Raw genomic sequence first — 19,849 nt, forward strand, 5'->3', positions numbered from 1 at the left:
ATAATCAATGTGGACAAGACATTGTAGGCTCTTTGTTCTTTCCACCTCTGGATCTTGTCAACAATGTGCCCAATTGATCCTATCAGCTTATGGTCCACAACGTCATCAGTGGCAATTTAAAATTCTCATAACATACAAGCAAGCATGTTTAAGTAGACATAAAACGGCTGTTGCATCGTTGTCATCTGAGTTTAGTTTTGGGAAAGGGTGAAAGGAGCCTTAATAAAAGCCAAAGAAGGGTACGGATGCCACTGGGATGTGAAAAATGCCCGTGCTTTGACAGACGCTCTTTGGGTGCGTCACGCAATAGGAAGGAAATAGGAAGCGTATGCTTAGGGCGCTGTAGGGGGCTATGTTTCCACGTCCTGACAGATCTCCCTTGGTTCCCAGTCCACTATTCGGACAAAAAGAAGAAAACTACAATAATAAAAGAAGCGGAAGGGGGAAAGCACTCGGAAATCAGCTATCTGTAGTCGTTTCACGTTCCGAGCGAGGCTTTGAAGCTCCGCAGGGTGTAACAGCTAAGACAGTTTGACATGGCAAAGTAGTTACTCTGACTCGCAACCTCGGAAAAGAAGCGACTGTTACACAGGTTACAGAAGAATCTCTGAAGGAGTAGGTAGCTATTACGGTGCACCTGCAATCATTGCAAAGCCGCCTAATTCTTCATCATGTTCTTTTATCGTACGGAGCCTCGTTCCCAGGGTCTCTCATCTTCCCTGGGTACGAGGTTGGCGAAAAAAGATCACCCATCCCGCTCGCGCTGTGCGTTCGTTCCCAGCTCATTCAGATCGCGCTCCGCGCACGGCTTGCTTTTATTGCCGATCGAGACGCCGATCGCGCTTCACGCTCAGCTCTCTTTTATCGCGTGGAAATGCCTGCGAAGAAGGCAGGGAAATCCAACTAAATCTATGTGCTGAATGTGATTGAGCACGGCCACAAGCAACAACATGCTGAGTGTCCAAGATTATGCACTTGACCTCTGATGACCAATGAAAATGTGTTCTGACTTTTTATCAAATATAATAAGAATACACTTGCATTCTATAAACGGGAGAAAACAAATGATAGAAGAACACTGAATTATTTTGACTTTAAATTGCAGGCCATCGTCGAGTTTGTATCACAATTAGCCTGCGAACGAAGACGTATTTCAAAATGAATAAGAAGTATTTCTAGGGCTTAAACAGGTGCCTTGATTAAAAGGGTTAAGTCTGCATACGAGCCAAGTGGCCCATCAGGCCGGAGCTTATCCCGGTTTCTGTAGCATGAAGCGACTAGGACTATTTCTACTCCCCCCTGGATGGGATGCTAGTCCATCGCAGGGTTACCCCCAGCATTAAGTTCGCCGGTACCCATTTATACACCTGGGTGGAGAGAGGCACTGTGAGAGTAAAGTGTCTTGCCCAAGAACACAACACAATGTCCCCGGCCAGGGCTCGAACCCGGACCGCTCGATCCGGAGACGAGCGCACTAACCATGAGGCCACTCCCACTTTCCTTGATTAAAACGTCACCAAAATTGTACTTGTTTGAACTTTACCAAAATTTAAGCGGAATACCTTTTGAAGTGGGGTAGTCTACATGCAAAGGAAATACAATAAAAATGGCTTAATTTCCTTTCAAGGTCAAGAAGCAAAACTGTAACACTCTTGCAAACAAAAACAAGATCTTAAATTAATAAGGGTTTTTTTGAAAAGATATTTTCTTTTTAAAGACCTGTCTGATGGAAGAATGATCTAGATTTTCTATCATTAGCCGATTCATCCTTAAGATTTTCGGGTGGCCATGGAGGCTTTCAAAGCTTGCATCCTATATTATAATATTACATCTTGTATGTACTGAAAGGTGCTTAAAGCGCCATTTTATCTTTCTTCAAATCATATATCCAATAGATAAAATGGATCAAATCACATCATTTTGGAGATCTGCTCCAGTCAGAAAAGTTGTTTAATTTTACCTCTCTCTAATCTGTTGCTCATAACATCATACGTATATGTCGAAAGTCTTGCATATTTCATCAAGTCAAGTCCGCCAAATACCACTACCTTTTGTGGGAAAAAAATGTAAACCATTTCTCTGCATTTGCCTAAGGCTCGTTCGTCTAGCCACTTATCGGATCCATGGCAACCCAAAGGTATTTTTTGTTTATTTTCCTTTTGAAGGAAACTGTTTTCTAAACTGTTTTCTAGAATTTTTATTAAGTGTCACACTAGTCGCCAATTAACGGTTCGCGTGGAAACAATGCAAAAAGTTGTTTGTTTTGGTTTCACTGCCGTGTAAAAGGAACTTTAAAAATGGTAATTTTTTCATTGGTGTCTTAAGCGCTGCTAGACAGATTAGCGGAGCTCGTACTACAGACGAGAAGCTGAAAAGGCACTTTATTTTCACATATTGAAGGTATGTTTTTTAAAACTTTGAAAGTTAATTAAGTGATATAAAAAGCTGCAGTTTGTGATTTTTCTCAGTGCCTCACTGCAAAGAAATTGACGTCGATTTAGAGTTGTTATCATTTGGCAGTCTGCATAGGCAAGAGATCGCAATTTACTAGAGGAAGTCTAAAAGAAGAAGCTCCCCTGATTATAAAACACCGTACAGCTTGAATAAAGAAAAAAAGCCATTGCACGCGCTCTCGCTTTTGGTACGTGACGCTCTGGTAGTCGGCTGCAAAGAAGCCTGCCTAAGCCCGTTCGAAAACATTGTTATGTAAATAATTAAAAAGAAAAACAACTTCTAGCTATTCAAACAGCACTGTCGACGCCCATACGTGCTCGATCTCTCTTGACAAGTAACGAAATCTTAACTTTCCACAGCCAGAATGGTCAACTGTCCCAAATGCAACAAGCCAGTTTATTTTGGTAAGTCTGTCTGAAAGAGAACGATGTTATATTCTCTAGTTCAGTGTAGTTAACTTTAACCTCTGAGTGGCCTTGCGCCCCTTACGTATAAATTTTAGATTAGCATATAACCTCATGTGCGAATCTTATAGATAGCAAGCGATACACCGAACTGCTTGAGATATTTGAGTTCTTCTACGTTTATTCGGTACACAATATACAGTCGCTCGTTTTGTTTCAAGATAAGGTACGCACTTGCAGCTTTACCCACATTTGTCACCAAAACCTTTGTGTTAATTGCAGCTTTTCTTAAACTGACTACCTCTAGCGTCTCTTTACAGCTTCAATAGAAAATTAAATCATCGACATTGATGGAAAAAATTTCTTCACAATAAGTCAAATTTCTACCTGTGAGGTGGAATCGTATTTTTTTTTTGCAAAGGCTAAATTATACGTTTTTGAATAGAGTTAATCGTTATACCTCCTCAAGCAGAAAATTCGCGAAAGCCTCGGGAAGCTTAATTTGTGACAGCGCTAATCTTGCATACCAGAAGTTGTATTAAAAAGGCTGGCATTCAATGAACTTACATAATATTAATGTCACAACAATTCTCTCTACTGATATGCTCTCTCTCGCCCAATTCCCAATATTTCTGTAGCTTTATTAGTCGCTTTTATGACCGTTGCAGTGTACCCGTCAACAATGAGCTGAGTAAATGTTTGATATGTTTTAGCTGAGAAAGTGACTTCTCTTGGCAAAGACTGGCACAGGCCTTGCCTAAGGTGTACAAAATGCGGCAAAGTTCTCAGCTCTGGGGGCCATGCCGAGGTAAGATATTATTGTTAGATTTTGTTTTATATTACCGAACCGTTCTTCTTTATTAATTAATACCTTAGTGTCTGCGGCATTTGAAGCATTCTAATCAGGCTTTTAAGCTTTTCTTCAATTCAGAGACAGTTTTCAAAATAAACAGAAAATACTCGAATTCGAAATGACACAGACCGAAGCGGCTGGCATTTTTTAGAGCAAAACCTCAGTTAGGGAGACTTTTCATAGTCGAATACATTGGAAAACCAGCGAATTCTATTACGTTGAGTGTAAAACTTCTCGGAAGTTATGCATTGATATTGGCATGTGTGTACTGGCAACACGATTTTCCCTTGGGCTACCTGTGGTTCAAAACGGTCACCATGCAACGGGCCACGAAAATTTGGCCATATTATCGGGGTGGCTGTATAATTTAACCGGGTAGGCTCAAATTTCAAGGCTGGTCTATTTTAAGTGACTTTTTGACAGATATATCCCGTTTACACTTCTAAACAACTTTTCTTCAATAAGAATTCCGGAATGCAGATATAACTGAGAAAAATTGAAACTTCAATCAATACATACAATAATATAACCATGGAAAGATGAACTTAACTTGCTTGTGGCCGTATTATTGGGGTAAAATTGTAATGGATTGAACATGTTGGGATTTCAGAATGTGGTCGTTGGCCGTATTAACGGGATGGTCGTATTTACGAGGTTTTCTTATGAGAAAATTTATCGAGACGACTGAGTTAGATCAGAGAGGGACAATAGCAAAAATCAACCAATCAGGTCGCTCTATTGCCGGTCCAATATTCTCTAAGTATTGGACCGGGCACGTCCCGAAAGATCAGTCCCGCATGATCTCTCTTCTAGATTTTCTGGTACAGTTTATGACTTACGTTTCTTAAAAGGTTTTTGCGAGCAGTGTACTGACGGTGTTCAACGTTGCTTTTGTATATTCTAGCATGATGGGAAACCATACTGCAACAAACCATGTTACTCTGCGTTGTTTGGACCAGGGGGCTTCGGACATGGCGGCACAGAGTCACACAAATACTAACCTCATAGTAAGTAAATAGTTACTTTCTTGTTAAAGTTAAAGCCGTTATCCAAACTAACGCCTGCCATTTACGTGGTAACCTTTGTAACACACAAAACCGTGATCATTACGTCCGAAAAAATTGACCAATCAGAACTCGAACCGAAAGTGCGTCAGACCAACGTCACACTGGGGAAAAGCGCGGGAAGGAAGAGGCAATCTCGTACCCACGTCCTATCTCTTCCTCCCTCGAAAGAGGAATAGGACTCCGGGAACGAGGTTGGGGAAAAGTTACGAGAGCTGATCCTTGTTGGTTTTAAAATCTTTATTTGATTGGCCTTTTGTCGCAGTTGGTAACGTGGCCAGTTATCGTAAAACGTGTGGCTGGAATGATCTCAAAAATGGAAAGAACTCGACAATGCCTATAAAAACCTGGATGATCAAATTTTGAACTAGTGCCCGTGCGATTTTAAGGTCAAGGTTTGAACATTTGCACGAAATTCGAAAGGTCTTGCAATCATTAAATAAATTGTCTATGATTTATTTCTTGAAAAAGGCACTGGTGCAATATTTAAGCAACAGAGGGCTTTTCCGTGTTTAAATAACTCATCTAAACACGGGGGTTGGGGGTTAATGTTGGGAGAATTCGAGACGCACTCTTGGTTCATATGGACAAGTGAGTTGTAATTGATTTCATTGAAAAATCAATGCCCCTCCTCTCCCCCCCCCCCCAAAAAAAAATAGTCTCTTGGCGTAAATCAATACCGGGATGTCGGGTGAGTGGGGGAGGTGGCAGTTACATTCCTGGTCAAATTTATTTGCCCTCGTGAGTCTCATGGTGGCTTATAGACCCCTTATATTTCTTTGCAAAATTGTACTTGACGAAGCGAAACGAAACCAAATCTGTCGAGTGCGGGACATTTGGGCTTGTGTTGGCGAGCCGGTTGTTGTAAAAAAAGCTTCTCCGAACCTTCTCTTGTTTTAAGAAGCTAATCTCTGTTTTTTGTCTTGGCCTTCGTATGCGAGGCCAGGACGAGTTCTTCGTCGACCGCGACGACATGTTTAATGCGTTTCTTTGTGTTTCCAACATATGCCTTGCTGCATTTTGCCAAAAAAAGAAAAACCAGATTTTTCATTTCCCAAAGTGTAGATTTATAATTTCACAAAGTACAGACTTTTCATTTCGCATTGTACAGATCTTCGTTTCGCAAAGTACAATAAGTCCGTCATTTAAACTACCCGGCAGAATTTTGACGATTTTGCGTTTTTTGTTAACATAGTAGTAACCCAGGCAATTTTGAACGTTTCCTCACAGGTTCAACCCATACGTTGGGGCCGTGGAGATGCGGTTGAAACGTTGAAAGGATTATTTTGGAGTAGTTCAGTTTCCTCAGTCAAGAATAAAAGTGTGTTTTAATGATTACTTCTTGTCTTTTTTTATACGTGTACCGTACGTTCTGGTTTAGTTCAACTTTCCCGCTTGAACCACTGACTGTATACTGCTCTTACGTGTAAGTTAACAAAAAGAAGACTCTTTCATTTAAGAAAGGGCTGTATGCTTCTGTTCATATGCATTCATATTCGTTTTACCTGCTATTTTTCCCATGTACTAAAATGGGATATGGGATTACGAAGCACACTACACTGTGAAAGAGAACACAAACGATATAGCTTTGATTTTAAACATTAGGAAGAAACGAAAATTGTCCGAGATTCCTCCAGTGCCGGCCAGCCTGACCCCTTGGAGTTATGGGATGTTCCTGTTTTGGTGGAGCTCTCGTACGCGGAGTGCCTGTTGCAAATATTCTGCTTTCGTTTCCTCCACTATGCCGAAGTGTCCGACTTGTGGGAAAGAAGTGTACTTTGGTGAGTAAATTTTGTACAAAATGCTGGTTTTGTTAGCTTTCAAAGGCGTTATTTTTTCAACAAGCTTTAGATCTTTCCAGACGCGTCAAATTGACACACGCGATTTTTTCGCGATCTGTCAGTATTTTTTTCAGCGATCTGTTTCTCACACTTCGATTTCTGTGCATCAAATTTCATTTTTTTTGGTAAACAGACGTTGATCTCGACGATTACACTGCACAGTAAGCTCTAATTTTTGATCTTTACCCGCTGCGGTGATGCGTTAAAGAGTTGTAGAAATCGGTCCATGAAATACGGTAGTACTGTGACAACATTCCTCTTTGATAACTATCTGCTGTTCAATATATTTTCTGGTGAATTTTAAACTGACGTTTCCTTAATAGACTTTCAATCAGTTAAAAGTTTAAAGAAACCTTCTGTTTGGTATAATCTCTAAACAAAGTGAAATAAACACAGCTGTTTGTATAAATACTGAGCATTTTTAACAAAACCAACGGGAAGCTCATTAAAACTTTGTTCTTTAAAATATGCTTTGTGTACTTTCCACGCAGCCGAGAGAGTGTCCTCCATCGGTAAAGATTGGCACAGGGCCTGTCTGAAGTGTGCAAAATGCAAGAAAACACTCTCTCCTGGGGGTCATGCCGAGGTAAATATAATGTTGTCTAGATATCAATTTCTCTTCTTGAAGTGAATACGGTACAGTAAACACCCGCATATAAGAACACATGGATTAAGAACATCAGGCTGAAATTTGGCAAATAAAGCACCACTTTTATAAGAACAATATCAGCCTGGAAAAAAAATAATGTTCTTATAAAATGGGAAGGGTGTCAAAATTACACAAATTACCATAAACACACCTGCTGACCAATGGTATTAGCTAAGTTTTGGGCACCTTTGTTCTCTTCAGAATATCTAATATCATGAATTACATTTTTTGCCTTTACAATACTATAAACTACTGTATTGATAGAGAAAAACATAAGATTTTATAGCTGTATCAAGGTCAATCACAGTTGTAGTTGATCAAAGCTTGCAAATACTTGTCCAGTCTTAATGTTATTGTTTTGCTGATGTACATGTCAACACAGTAGTAAATCAGACTTTCAGATTTGCAGATGTACAGTGGACCTCTACTTTAGGCATTTCAAGGGTGGGGCAGCATATGGATCTGCCACAGAACTATACATACACCCTTCTTGTTACTGTTTTGTTACATTACTGATTACAGTAGACCTATTTGAACATTAGGTTTTTAATTATTGTTCCATCAATTTATGTAATTGTCCAAAAACATGATTAAAATTTCTAGCAACATTTTTTATGCTGTACAGCACTGAATTTAAAAAAATTTAAGAACATTTAAGAACATCCTGAGGCTGATTTTTCACTAAGCATCCGATAAATAAGAACACAATCAGTCTGACCTCTGAAATTGTGTGTTCTTATATGCGGGTGTTTACTGTATTTATGCAGATCTATTCTTTTCACTGGAATTTTAAAAAAACTTGCATTACAAGCATGAGAACGTAATTAGCTGGGTTTAGCCGCTATTACAATTAACTAATTACCTTAATAAGCTTATTCTCTGGGGACTGGTTAAGGGGCCTCTATCCTCCAAATACCATTGTAAGGTGTAAACATCTGCTTGATTAATTAACTGATTGAATGAATGAATGAATGATTTGTCTTGTGGTGTTGGGGGTTTTGGGTATGAACTCCTAAAAGGCGACTAACATATTCCTATTCAGCTGAAACTCTTTCTTTTTGGTTGAATAAAAACTTACCTAGCTGTAAATTGTTTTTGCAGACATTGTGTTTCTGTGTTTCCCATGGAATCAAATGGAGTTAAAATTCAGGGTGCACTTGTTCAGGAAAATCCAAGATTAGATTCTTACATCCAAAAATGGCTTTTGCTTCTCTTTACATAACATTAATCCTGGGGTGGATTTTCAGGGGGGGTGGGGGGGTTCCTGAACCCCTTAAATGAAAAAAAAAAAATGAGACATTATGATGCGCTGACTTGGCCTTAGAATGTTGAAAGTCCCATTTCTGAGGACCTCCATTTTAAAAATTTATTGGCTGAGGATGCCCCCGGACCCCCTTCGAGGGGGCCCCCTTTAACAGCCCATATCTCGAAATCCAGTATTCGCACCAGTTAATCCAAGATAACTTGGATCATGGTGCATCAAAGGAAGCGAAGAATCCATTCTGGGCGAGGATTCTTCAGTTACACCATGATCTTGGATTAATTGGGTTAAGGGAGAAATGCCCTGGGGGGGTACTTTGGGAATTACTGGGTGGGGATGTGCCGCTGGGATCCTGGAACCCTTAGCCTATACCAGAACTAGTTCAGCTGAATTTTTCTAGCCTATACTAGAGTAAACTCCCCAAATTCCCCCATCTATCGACACTGTTGAGGCTGATTCACGTAAATTTAAACTTGCCGATTTGATTTTTTTATATTTTTGATTGGCAATTCCTGGTTTCCTGACTCTAGATAAAATCTTCAACCAACCAGTCAGTTTTGTGAAAAAGGATACCCTATTCTAGACCCAAATGCTCTGATTTATATACCCTACCTTAGAGTAAACTGCTTGAAAACCATACCCTTCACAGCAGCACATACCTATAATTATAGCCCATATATGGCAGTGCTCCCCCGGGGAGAAATGCAACATCCATTTTTGGTACAGATGAATTTCATTCTGTGAACAACTCTTTCTTATCTGTGCCTAGCCAAAATTTCACCTGTGCTCAGGCCCACTGAATAGCTAGTCTGAGCGTGGTTAAAATTTTGGCTGCATGGACAAGGAAAAGTAATCAATATAACTTCATTTGTCCATGCAGGCATTTTTCATGTAAATGGGTTTTTTCGATACAGTTTGTTTTACAGATGTAGGATATTAAAATTTCCATTTGAGTAGTGGTCTTTACCTAAAGTTCAAATGTCTATTTTATAAAATCAACATGATCATAAACAGATGAATTTTACTTGTTTTTCTCACGATGGAGTCACTTTGAGATGTTGATCACAACATCTCAAAGTGACGTGTTGCGATCAACATCTCAAAGTGACTTGAATGTCTCAAAGTGATTGAGATGTTGATTGCAATCTCAAAGTGACTCTATATCGTGAGACAAACGAGTACATTCATCTGTCCTATCTTACACCATAATGAACAAGAAGATCTTTAAGATCTTACAACCGCGCTTTTAAAAGTTAACTGTTTTGGTAACACGAGTGACCCGAAGAAAAAAAAGCGAAAAAAAAATATCGGTTTTGAACCTATTTCCAGCAAATTTGGCACACTGGAAGCTGAGAAAATTACTCTATTTCCGGTCATCATTTTTCAGCTCTTTCCGCCATATCCCCCCCTCGGGAGGGTTTTGTAAAGTTAGCAAATTAGTTGCAAGCCACTGTAATGGTGGTTGCTGTCGGTGAAATGTTTCTTTGCTAAAAAATTGCGGCCAAATCTTTCGGAGATGGAAGTCAGGACATTTGTAAGGATACAGAAAGTAATTTGGGACCAGTTGCTGACTTGTAAGGCTGAAATTATCCAGAAGTAAGGTTTTTTTTAACGTGAACGTAACGAAGGCCATGTGGTGAATAAATTATCGGCTCTTCTCACTGTCTCGTTCTGTTTTTTTGTTTCGTTCTCTTTTGGAGTCCGCCGAGGTCATTTTTTCGTCTAAATAACTTGAGAAAAGTTTGAAAAAGATGTTCCTCTTGAATTTTCAGCTTTCAGGCAATAATCCTGGATTTTTTTGACCGAAACGTAGGTTCACTGGTTATGTTAATGTCTTTCAGTGGCTATGGGCGACCGTCGCTTCCTTTGTCGACTCACGCAATGAAGCTAGGTTACAAAAAAAATCTAATAATATTTAGTTCTGGTTTTGTTCGATTTCGTTGAAATTTTAATATGATGAAGCTGGATTGTCAACGAATAGATTTTAATACTGCCGATATGAGGTAGCTATTAACGCTAAAGTGATATATCGCTTCGATGTCAGGGTTTTGAAGAGATTTTTTTGCAACGTGTAGGTTCGGCGTGATTTTGTAATCTGAGATTTCTGTTGACCCTGAAGAAACAAGGTTTGGTGAGTAAACATTACAGATTGCGTAATTCAAAGTTGGCCGAGTGGAGATCTGCGTCTGGTCTCCGACAAAAAAAAAAAAAAAATAAATAAACCAACGGTAGAACATGAACCGCGCTCGGCCCATGGCCGTGCGGTTAATAATAGACACATCTTCAATGACATGTTTGTAAATATATTTAATTTAAGTTGTATAGAGAGGTTTTCATTTGAGTGTAGAAATGTAAATGGTTTTGCATAAATAATGCTATGTTACATTCCTTGACTTTAAATGCTCACCGACACACCATTTTTATTAGCCCCCCCCCTCTTGAAAATAGGCCCACAAAAGAAGCCTTTTGAACAAAAATAAACCAGGGGCTTATTTTCTGGAATGTTACAGTATATGTAGCAGCAGGGCTCAAAATTGCAACTCACTGGTCACCAGTGCAACCAAAAATCCAGTGTCGGTAACAGGGTCCGAAATTGCGCTCTCCTGGTCGCCAAGGCGACTAAAAATTTTGCACTGGTGACCAGAATTTCACAACTGGTCGCCAGTGGGCGATTAACTATTTCATGCCATGATAATTGCACAAACAATAACTTTGATTTTCAGCCAAATCGATTAAAATAAAATTCAAAGCCGCCTGCCAATTGGTCACTTCCTTTTTACCTTTCCGCTGCTTTTGAAGTTTAAAACCGCTTTTCCTGTTATTATAAATCTACCACAACGTTTTACAACTACTATCAGTGCGAAGCTTCGCCGCCATGTTTTTTCAGTGGTTTCCCATAACATACGTATTGCGGGCGCAGGAGGCCCAATGCGTTCTTTCACCATGAATATTTATTCAGGCAATGTGGAGTCCAAAGATGTTTTGAAATCTTTCTGTAATTTATTACAAAGTGGAGACGGAACATCCGCGAAGAAATTAGATGAAGATTTAGATATTCTCTGGATGTCAAAAGGTGGAAATGTAGATCTGTCAAAGTGGTCAAAAGATCATTTCAGCACTGGTTTGATTACTGATTACATCAATTGCAAATATTTTGCTGGCAAGCCCGTGGTGACCAAAAATTTTGGTTTGTGTTTCGCTGCGAAGGAAAAATTTTCTTGACACTTTTTGGCAACCACATTTTTCCATATGGCAACTGAAAAAAAAATTTCAGTCGCCAGTTGGCGCCTGCCGAAAAAAGTTAATTTCGAGGCCTGGGTAACCAGATATTCAGAACTGGTCGCCAGAGGGTGACTCACCTTTTCTTTCATCAACCTTTAACCTCAAAGGAAAATGAGATTACTTGTGGATGAAAGATAAAATTTATTCAAAAAGATTTAAGAAAACAAACCCATGATTCTTCGATCGCCAACTGGATGGCCATGTTTGATTATTTTAAGGCACACTAGGTAAATGATTCTCTCACATTGGAAAACTTCGAAAATGGCTACCCCTGTTCAAAATCGCCCTTGTAAAGCACGGCAAACCCTTGAGCATTGAGTACATCATGTATGCCTCTGGACTGTGCCTCTTCTATTTGATTTTGTGATCTGGCGACTAAAAATTTGCATTTGGCAACTATTTTTTACCACTTAGTTGCCAAATGGTGACTTTAATTTCGAACCCTGTGTAGTAGGCGTTTACATGAACGAGATTATCAGTAACCACCAGCGCACAGTATGTATGCCACCAAAAGCTCTTATATCTATTTCTGTGTTGATTTTCTTAACTTGTGTTGGGGTCATTTTCGTGTTGCTGTTTGCAGAGGGATGGCAAGCCATACTGTCACATCCCCTGCTACAATGCCCTGTTTGGCCCCAAAGGATTTGGCCACGGTGGCACAGAGTCACACACTTACTAAAAACATGAAACTGTTCAGCTGATGACAAACCACTTGTGAGTGAGGTGAGTGAGTCAAGAGAGATAAACAAAAGATGTAATTTTCCCTTTTACCATACCCAAATTTGCAAATTAGCCAATCATACGCCATGTCTACTGTCCTGATGTCTTGCGATATCAAGTTACTGACCTGATATTGCTATGAAATTCTCCAGGTCACTCAGCCCAGATTTCAGTGCTCTAACCATTAGGCTACTGTACCTTCTATAAGTACACTGTCAGCGGGCCTAACCTAACATGGCCTATTCAGCAGGGATCTCAAAAAAAAGACTTTTAATTGCTGATGGAGAGGGATATTGGGGGGTTCTGAACACCACAAATGGCAAAAAATCGGCAAATACTGTAATATCACAAAAAAATTGCCAAATACTGCAATACTTCAATCGGTAGAGTTTTCGATGTTATACCAAAACCAGTGCTCTGTATGTTAAGTTTAGAGCAAGTAAGGAATTTGTTATTTTCTATTTAGCAAAATAAACAAAATCAGTGACATCCATTGGCATGTTGGCTAATAATTAACAAAAAATAACTTACCCTTTTCTGATGGGAAACTGGAAAAGGCTCCAAAAACGTTGGAGGACTTGGAGGATAATTTTTAATGCTGTCCAAAATGCTAAAAAACCACATCCCGCGGGTTCGGAGAATACCACAATTCGAAATTAAAATTACCGCAATACCGCAAATCCCAATGTCCCCCTCCTGATGAAAAATTCTTCCAGTAAGATTCTGTTAAAGCTTAGTAGCATGTGCTTTTAGCTCCATTAGTTCAATGATTACTGTTCTTTTTTTCCTCCCAGGTTCAAGTGTTTTTAAACTGCAGTGAGCGAGAGCCATTGGTCCTGATTTTACCTTGGTTAACTTTGTAGATTGTAATTTTTTTAAAAAATAAAGGTCATTGTGGCTCTTGGAATTATTGTGTCCTGTGTCTTGTTCCTTTTAATTTCTACGTAGTTGCCAGGTCATGCAATTTAAGATGTCTTGTCTCTGCGTACTTTACTCCCAGGGGGGGGGGGTACTTTGGGAATTTCTGGGTGGGGATGTGCCACTGGGACCCTGGAACCCTTAGCCTATACCAGAGCTAGTTCAGCTGAATTTTGCTAACCTATACTAGAGTAAACTCTCCAAATCCCCCCATCTGTCGACACTGTTGCAGCTGATTTGTGTAAATTTAAACTTGCCGATTTGATTTTTTTCATATTTTTGAGTGGCAGTTCCTGGTTTCCTTACTCTAAATACAATCTTCAACCAACCAGTCAGTTTTGTGAAAAATGATACCCTATTCTAGACCCAAACACTCTGATTTATATACCCTATCCTAGAGTAAACTGCTTGAAAACCATACCCTTCACAGTGGTACATACCTATATAGCCCATATACGGCAATGCACCCCCCCCCGGGACTTTACTAAGGTGGTGTGGCAATGAAATGAGAGAATACCTGGGATTAGGTTGCAGACACCCCTTAATTACAACAACCACAAGCTTGCTACATTAATGCAGAATCCTGTCTCCTAAAGAAGTCTCTTTTGCAGCCGGCATGGATGAGCTAAGTTAGCTCCAATCTACTCAAAAAGGCGTTTGCAACACGACAGCATGCCTTTCTTTCCATCATCGCGTATTATGACATTTTTGCTCGGGCATGCGCTACGTTTTTTGCTTTTCCTTTTTCTCCTTTTCTTATCTTTTTGCTGCAGTTGTTGACCTTCTCCTGGGCTAGCTTCCAGTTCACGAATTCCCGAGAAAGCATCATCGCGACGTAAAATTCTTACCACGGAGTTGCCAAATGTAGTTGAGGGAAATTTTGCCCCGAGTTTTTCACTGAAATTTCTAAGCATTTTTGTGCATATTTCACGCTCAGTTGACCCAGTCACTCTGATCTGGGTATCATTGGAAAGATTTTTTCCTCCTTCAGAACTTGAGTATAAGTGATGCCAATTTTCGTCGAAGGTAATGACGTCAGAAGTGTAACAGTGGCAAACGCTCGTCACGGCCTGTTACAGCCAGCACAGACGACGATGGGGCCTTAATATGGGAGGAGTGTGTAGCCGCGATTCCCTCCGTTATTTTTGTACTGCTTCCCTTCTAACTGAGCTCCTGTAACAGGCTAGGCGTTCCTGCCACCATTTTCCGGGTGTTTTTTAGTCAAATACGTTTTTATATGCATTTCACGTGACTCTGAGATCTAAATCAACCCTGATATCGGCGTCTTGGAACACCTTTTTGAGTGAGAGGGGCTGTGATGCAAAAATGGCAGCACCCGAGCCGCAGTCGTTTCCGCGGATTAACCAATCACAGCTTGCCTCACATATTCCTGAGGCGTCGCGGCAAGGACTAATTGTCCAATCACAAGTCGTGTTCTATCGGCGATTTAGTGGGGGAGAAGCGTTGCGTGACGAAACTGCGAAGGAGGCAATATTTGTAACGGACATAACGGCTCAATTTTACGGGAGAGAGGGCGATGGAAAACATAACATTTTAGTACCTTAAAGAATCTGTGAGCCTGAGCATCATCAATTTTTTTGGACAAATAAACTATCAAAAATTCCTGTTTCACTTTCTTCAAACATGAAACATCGACATGTCGAGTTGATTTCTGTAGTTTCTTAGGAAACTGAAAATGTAAGCAAAGAAGACACTTTTATGCCCCATGTTCCAGTGGTCTCCAGTTTTTCAGCCGCGAAAATGAACGAGTCATCCATATTTATAATATCAACAGCTGTCGACAGATTGCCGAGCAAACAGGTGGATAGCTAGATAAAGAAAATCTATCTTGAACTAATGACGCCGAAAACACATTAGGTATACCGTAATAACTAACCCCCAGTGGAACAATCCCTGTAGTAGAAAAATATTTATGAATAAAAGTGGTTTTAGTGATTCCCATTCTGTCTCACTACAATGCAAGACAACTCCAAACAACTTTCCTAAGAAAACAACTGAAATGAGTGCTTTATATATGCGATAGATGGTTCAAGATAGAAAGCGACCGAGAATGCCTAGATTTTATTTTATAGATTTTCTTGTTTCAGTTTATAATATAAGTCAATTCGTATCATGCTGCACACTTTTCAAAACACACAAATTTCAATGGTTTCTTTTGAATTATCCAGACAGCATGTGGGCTTTGAGTTTTCTTTAGCTAATGGAAATCAACTGTTCTGTTCCTGAAATGCTTTTTCACATCACATAGCCCTGCGGCAATGATGACTTTAAACACTTCTGACTAAGTTATTCTGAAACTTTCTTCCCAGAAGAAACTCTTTAAGTTCTCCTGTAAATTCTGGTACTCTAAGATGCCAATTCGCTGTTTTTCCGATTCTCTCGTTATAAATACTATGAATTTTGACTTCGGAAAAAGTTTGTTTTTCTAACTCAGTTTCCTTTCCTCCCAAGTTTTACAGCTTTGTTTCTTACAGATTGAGAAGTAAGAAGGAGAGAAATTTGAAAATGTGATGGAGGGACAGTTTCGAGTTTCCTTTATGTTTTGTTATATTTATGTTACGTCAGTAATATATAAACAAACTCAGGTTTTCAGCATTCTATCTATAAAAAGATGTATCAAAGCTATCTATAACCTGTATTTCGGTAGAAATAGGCAAACAAAAAGCCGCTCATACCCAGAAGAAAAAATCCACGCGAAAAGATATACACTGAACAATTAAAATATGTCGCTCATTCAAAATTGATCTGCATTTTCTTTCCGCGTGCAGTGACTCCTAAAACGCGATCTTATTGGCTGAACAGAGTCTCACCCCTTAGGCAAATATATACAATTCGAATTTAAATGGCTTGTCTGCATTTACGACTAGGCAGGTGCGGTGAAATTTAATACGACAACACAAAACGCGCTTGATTCTATCCACAGAACTAAAGCTGCTCCGATTTTAAAAACCAACTAAGATCTGAACATGTCAAGGAAATGCCCAACTTGTGAAAAGACCGTCTATATGGGTGAGAGATGAATTTTCAGCGAGCATTTATCCTCCTTTCAGCTTTATTTTGACTTTGACAGGCGCAGTTAAATGATGATTTTCGCGCGCGTTGCAGCGTAGCTTTCAAGAAATGTCAACGAACGATCGCTGAAAAAATATCGCTTTTGATTTCATCAACGCTCCGATCGCTTTAGGAAACAATTACTGGGCGACATTAGGAAATATTCTCTGGTTTTTTTTGCCAAAGAATCAAAGATATTGTTTTTTTTGATCTCATGTGCCTGTAACCTCGTGTTTCACAGGTGAAAAGAAAGAGTCGCTTGGAAACTGGTACCATCCTTTGTGCCTAAAGTGCAAAAAATGTGGAAGACAGCTTGCTACAGGGAGTCACGCCGAAGTAGATTACTGTACTCTTCCTTATACACTATATGAGTTTCGTATTTTTTCCGTAATAAACCCACAGCATTCAGTTTTTTGCACTGCCCAGTAGAGTGACAACAGCTTACCTTTGTGTTATATTAGTACTAGCTAGTACTATAACTCGCACATGACATAACACGAAATGGCAAAGCTTCAAGCGTTTGCTAAACCCTTACTTCTTAACGTAAATTGAGGTGGGCCAACAATCTCATTGAAATGAGCGGTAAAATATCACGACTGTTAGTTGATATTCAAGGAAAGAAACGATTACAATTCTTGTCTGGATTGCTAGTAACGTTAATACCGAAAGTACATATCACGAAAGTAACGAAAGTAACATTAATGCCCCGTCCACACTCCGCCGGAGAAATTTGAAAACGCAGCTTTATTGAAAACGACGGCTTTGCGCCTTAATGTGGAAGGACGCCATTTTGAAAATGGAGCTTTTCGAAAACGTAGACATCACGATAATAAAGTCATTTCCCTAACCGATTTTTCCTCAAACACAAATCCAGTTGACCGGTGATTGTTGCGTTTTCAAATTTCTCCGGCGTATAGTCAGTTCCAGGTGATCGCTGCGATCGTTGCAAAAATGTTGAGAGATCCGCGCGACTATCAGTTACCATATAATCGGTACAATCGCTACGAACGTCGAGATAGAACTAATCTTTCTCAGCGATCGTTGTTGCAACGACTGCTTCGATCGCTGGAGGGTGGTTTCCGGTGATAGGATCCCAACAGTCGCTGAACCTTTTTTTTTGCAGCGATCAGAGATCATCATATGCTTCATATGGAAAGCAGCTTTCACTTAATTTCTTGCAGTTCCCAGCAATTAGACAAAGTAAGGCCGTTCATCTCGCTTTGCATGCACTTAAGCGCAAATGTGTAGAATCTTGTCACTCAAAACCTTTTGACACAATAATAACGAGGTACACAGAGCCTCAAAAAAATATTTTTTGAATAAACACAGATCGATAAACACGGCTAGACTGAAAACAAAACGCTAATATTTTAGAAATTGACAAAAATTATGTATCTGAATCGAATCTGAAAACTTTGACCGTTGCTACTTTCGTATTTTTACTTCTTTCAACGTACCCCCAACAATGACCTGGCACGTTCGATATGTCAATATTCTAACATGGATCCGAGGCTTCCGGGTCAAAATTGCAATTTTTTAGAGTTTGTTTCATCTTTCAATTCCCAAATACGGATACGAAGGAACGTGGCCTATTTGTACTTTTGCGCATAATAGACCTTTTTCGCTTGGGCGGTTTGCTTTCCCATTACAGACCACGTGATATTCTCTAGAGAATTGTTCTCTTATCCATCTTAAAATTATTTATTCATATGCACACGACTATTTGAAAATTTAAAAGGGAAAATTCTCAAGAGTATTATCACATGGCCTGAAATGGGGCAACAAACCACCCAGTCGAAAAGGTCTGTTATTTTCTCTTATATTCATTGATTGATCTTTTTTTCTTTGCTTTCAGCGTAAGGGTCAGCCGTATTGTCATAACCCATGCTACGCTTCACAGTTTGGACCGGGAGGGTTTGGGCACGGTGGAACAGAATCACACAAGTACTGACACGTGACAAGTGTTGAGTACGTCACCACTCTTTCATAACTGTAAACTACAGGTATCTCAGAACGGTCGCCATTTTTTTCTAAAGGGGTATGAGCATGTCACGAAATACTGAACGTGTATACTAATTGCCGGGAAAGCTAGTTTTTACCAAAATCGACCGTCTAACCGAAAGAAAGAAATAGCGCTTGCCGCACGCTTCGTTTCTCAAAACGATACGCGTTGCCTTCCAGTTCTCTCGCGGTTCTTTCCGTGCATTTGACAATCTTAGCCTGGAGAGTGCTCTGTGAATCTTTTCGTCCGTGGGGGTGTTTCGCTGAGACATTGAAACCCTTACCCTATAGGAGAATCTTTGTACACAATATTTGCCTCATTACCATAAGCGATAGTTTCTGATGGAGCTACAAAGAGATTAATACTGAATATTGAAAGGGCACAGCACGATTAACTGTCCCAAGGAATTTGAGCGCGATGTATTGAATACTTTTTGTGCGACGCGGGTTTAAAAGCTCAAAATTTTACAAAGAATGTATGAGCTCATTAGCGCTTTTGCCACACAGAAATTTTGATGTTTTTGAAAGCCAATTTCTCCTCGAATATTACACCCAAAGAGCCAAAAATGTTACCACTTACTAAATTTCACAAGCTCTTTAAGTTTTCCTAGTAAAATCGTGTCTAGCATGATGCCGTCTATGCGCAAACTCGTATGTTAATGAGGAAATATGTAAACAATGACGTCAGCAAAGATTCGCCTATAGTGTACTAGAACACGATCAGCTTGATTATGTAACCCTATTCTAGACTAGGCACCAAAAACCCCTAGCAGAAGGCGGAAAGCGAAAAGGGTAATGGGGATGAGAATTAATCTAGCCTTCGGTAGCATGTGTTTAGTGACAGGGAGTATCACCACTCCCCCTGGATAGGATGCTTTTTCACCTTAGTACAGTTCAACAGTACCCGTTACTTTCCGGGGGGGGAATACCCTGCGAGCCCGTTAAATTTCAGTGGTGTAGTACATATTAAACGAGAACGAGATCGGGGAAGCCGCGAGTTCCCTTTCGCGGCGTCGCCCTTCCCGCCTTCAAAATCACTTTCGCACAGGGTCCCGTCAGCTACGCCAGGGAGCTCCGTTAAGGAAAAAGTCTTGCCAAACTGAACACAGCACGACACTCCCGGCCTGGGCTCGAATTTGGACATCTCGATACGAAGTGCTAAGCATAATTATAATTAGTTTTAAAAGGAAACAACGTGTTTCGTTGTTAATTGCTTGTTATTTTCTTGGTCTCTGCAGGCTCCAACTGCTTGTCTGATAGATGGGTGCATCAAAACACACACTATTTCACACCAAAAGCCAGACGAAAGCTCTCATCATCTAAGTTAAAA

General features: G+C 39.9%; 1 protein-coding gene and 1 pseudogene across 5 annotated transcripts; both read left to right on the forward strand.

Annotated features, from left to right (window-relative positions):
• Positions 1-2,521: 2,521 nt before the first annotated feature.
• On the forward strand, positions 2,522-13,430 carry LOC145495640 (cysteine-rich protein 2-like; annotated as a pseudogene). Its single transcript, XR_014050456.1, has 8 exons — positions 2,522-2,858; positions 3,572-3,666; positions 4,616-4,718; positions 5,247-5,366; positions 6,302-6,556; positions 7,108-7,202; positions 12,392-12,531; positions 13,323-13,430. The product of XR_014050456.1 is annotated as a cysteine-rich protein 2-like (transcript).
• Positions 13,431-15,969: 2,539 nt separating this feature from the next.
• On the forward strand, positions 15,970-19,840 carry LOC145495289 (cysteine-rich protein 1-like). 4 transcript variants are annotated; one of them, XR_014050394.1, is made up of 5 exons: positions 15,970-16,476; positions 16,760-16,864; positions 17,642-17,718; positions 18,374-18,521; positions 19,758-19,831. XR_014050394.1 is itself a non-coding variant. In XM_081474885.1 (5 exons), the coding sequence occupies exons 1-4, from the start codon at positions 16,434-16,436 to the stop codon at positions 18,467-18,469; spliced, it is 321 nt and encodes a 106-aa protein (XP_081331011.1). In that variant the 5' UTR covers positions 15,970-16,433; the 3' UTR covers positions 18,470-18,486; positions 19,758-19,840. The 4 variants fall into 4 exon arrangements, 3 of the variants coding, with proteins under 3 accessions (XP_081331011.1, XP_081331010.1, XP_081331012.1); XM_081474885.1 differs by having other exon boundaries at positions 18,374-18,486; positions 19,758-19,840; XM_081474884.1 differs by having other exon boundaries at positions 18,374-19,779.
• Positions 19,841-19,849: the final 9 nt, after the last annotated feature.

The sequence above is a fragment of the Orbicella franksi genome, chromosome 8, assembly GCF_964199315.1.
Source record: "Orbicella franksi chromosome 8, jaOrbFran1.1, whole genome shotgun sequence".
In the NCBI taxonomy this organism is placed as follows: Eukaryota; Metazoa; Cnidaria; class Anthozoa; order Scleractinia; family Merulinidae; genus Orbicella; species Orbicella franksi.

Coding starts and splice junctions, on each gene's coding strand:
- LOC145495289 (XM_081474885.1), top strand. CDS start 16,434: ATGTCAAGGAAATGCCCAACTTGTGAAAAGACCGTCTATATGG. Junction 16,477..16,759: donor TGAAAAGACCGTCTATATGG/GTGAGAGATGAA, acceptor CGTGTTTCACAG/GTGAAAAGAAAGAGTCGCTT. Junction 16,865..17,641: donor TCACGCCGAAGTAGATTACT/GTACTCTTCCTT, acceptor TTTTTTTTGCAG/CGATCAGAGATCATCATATG.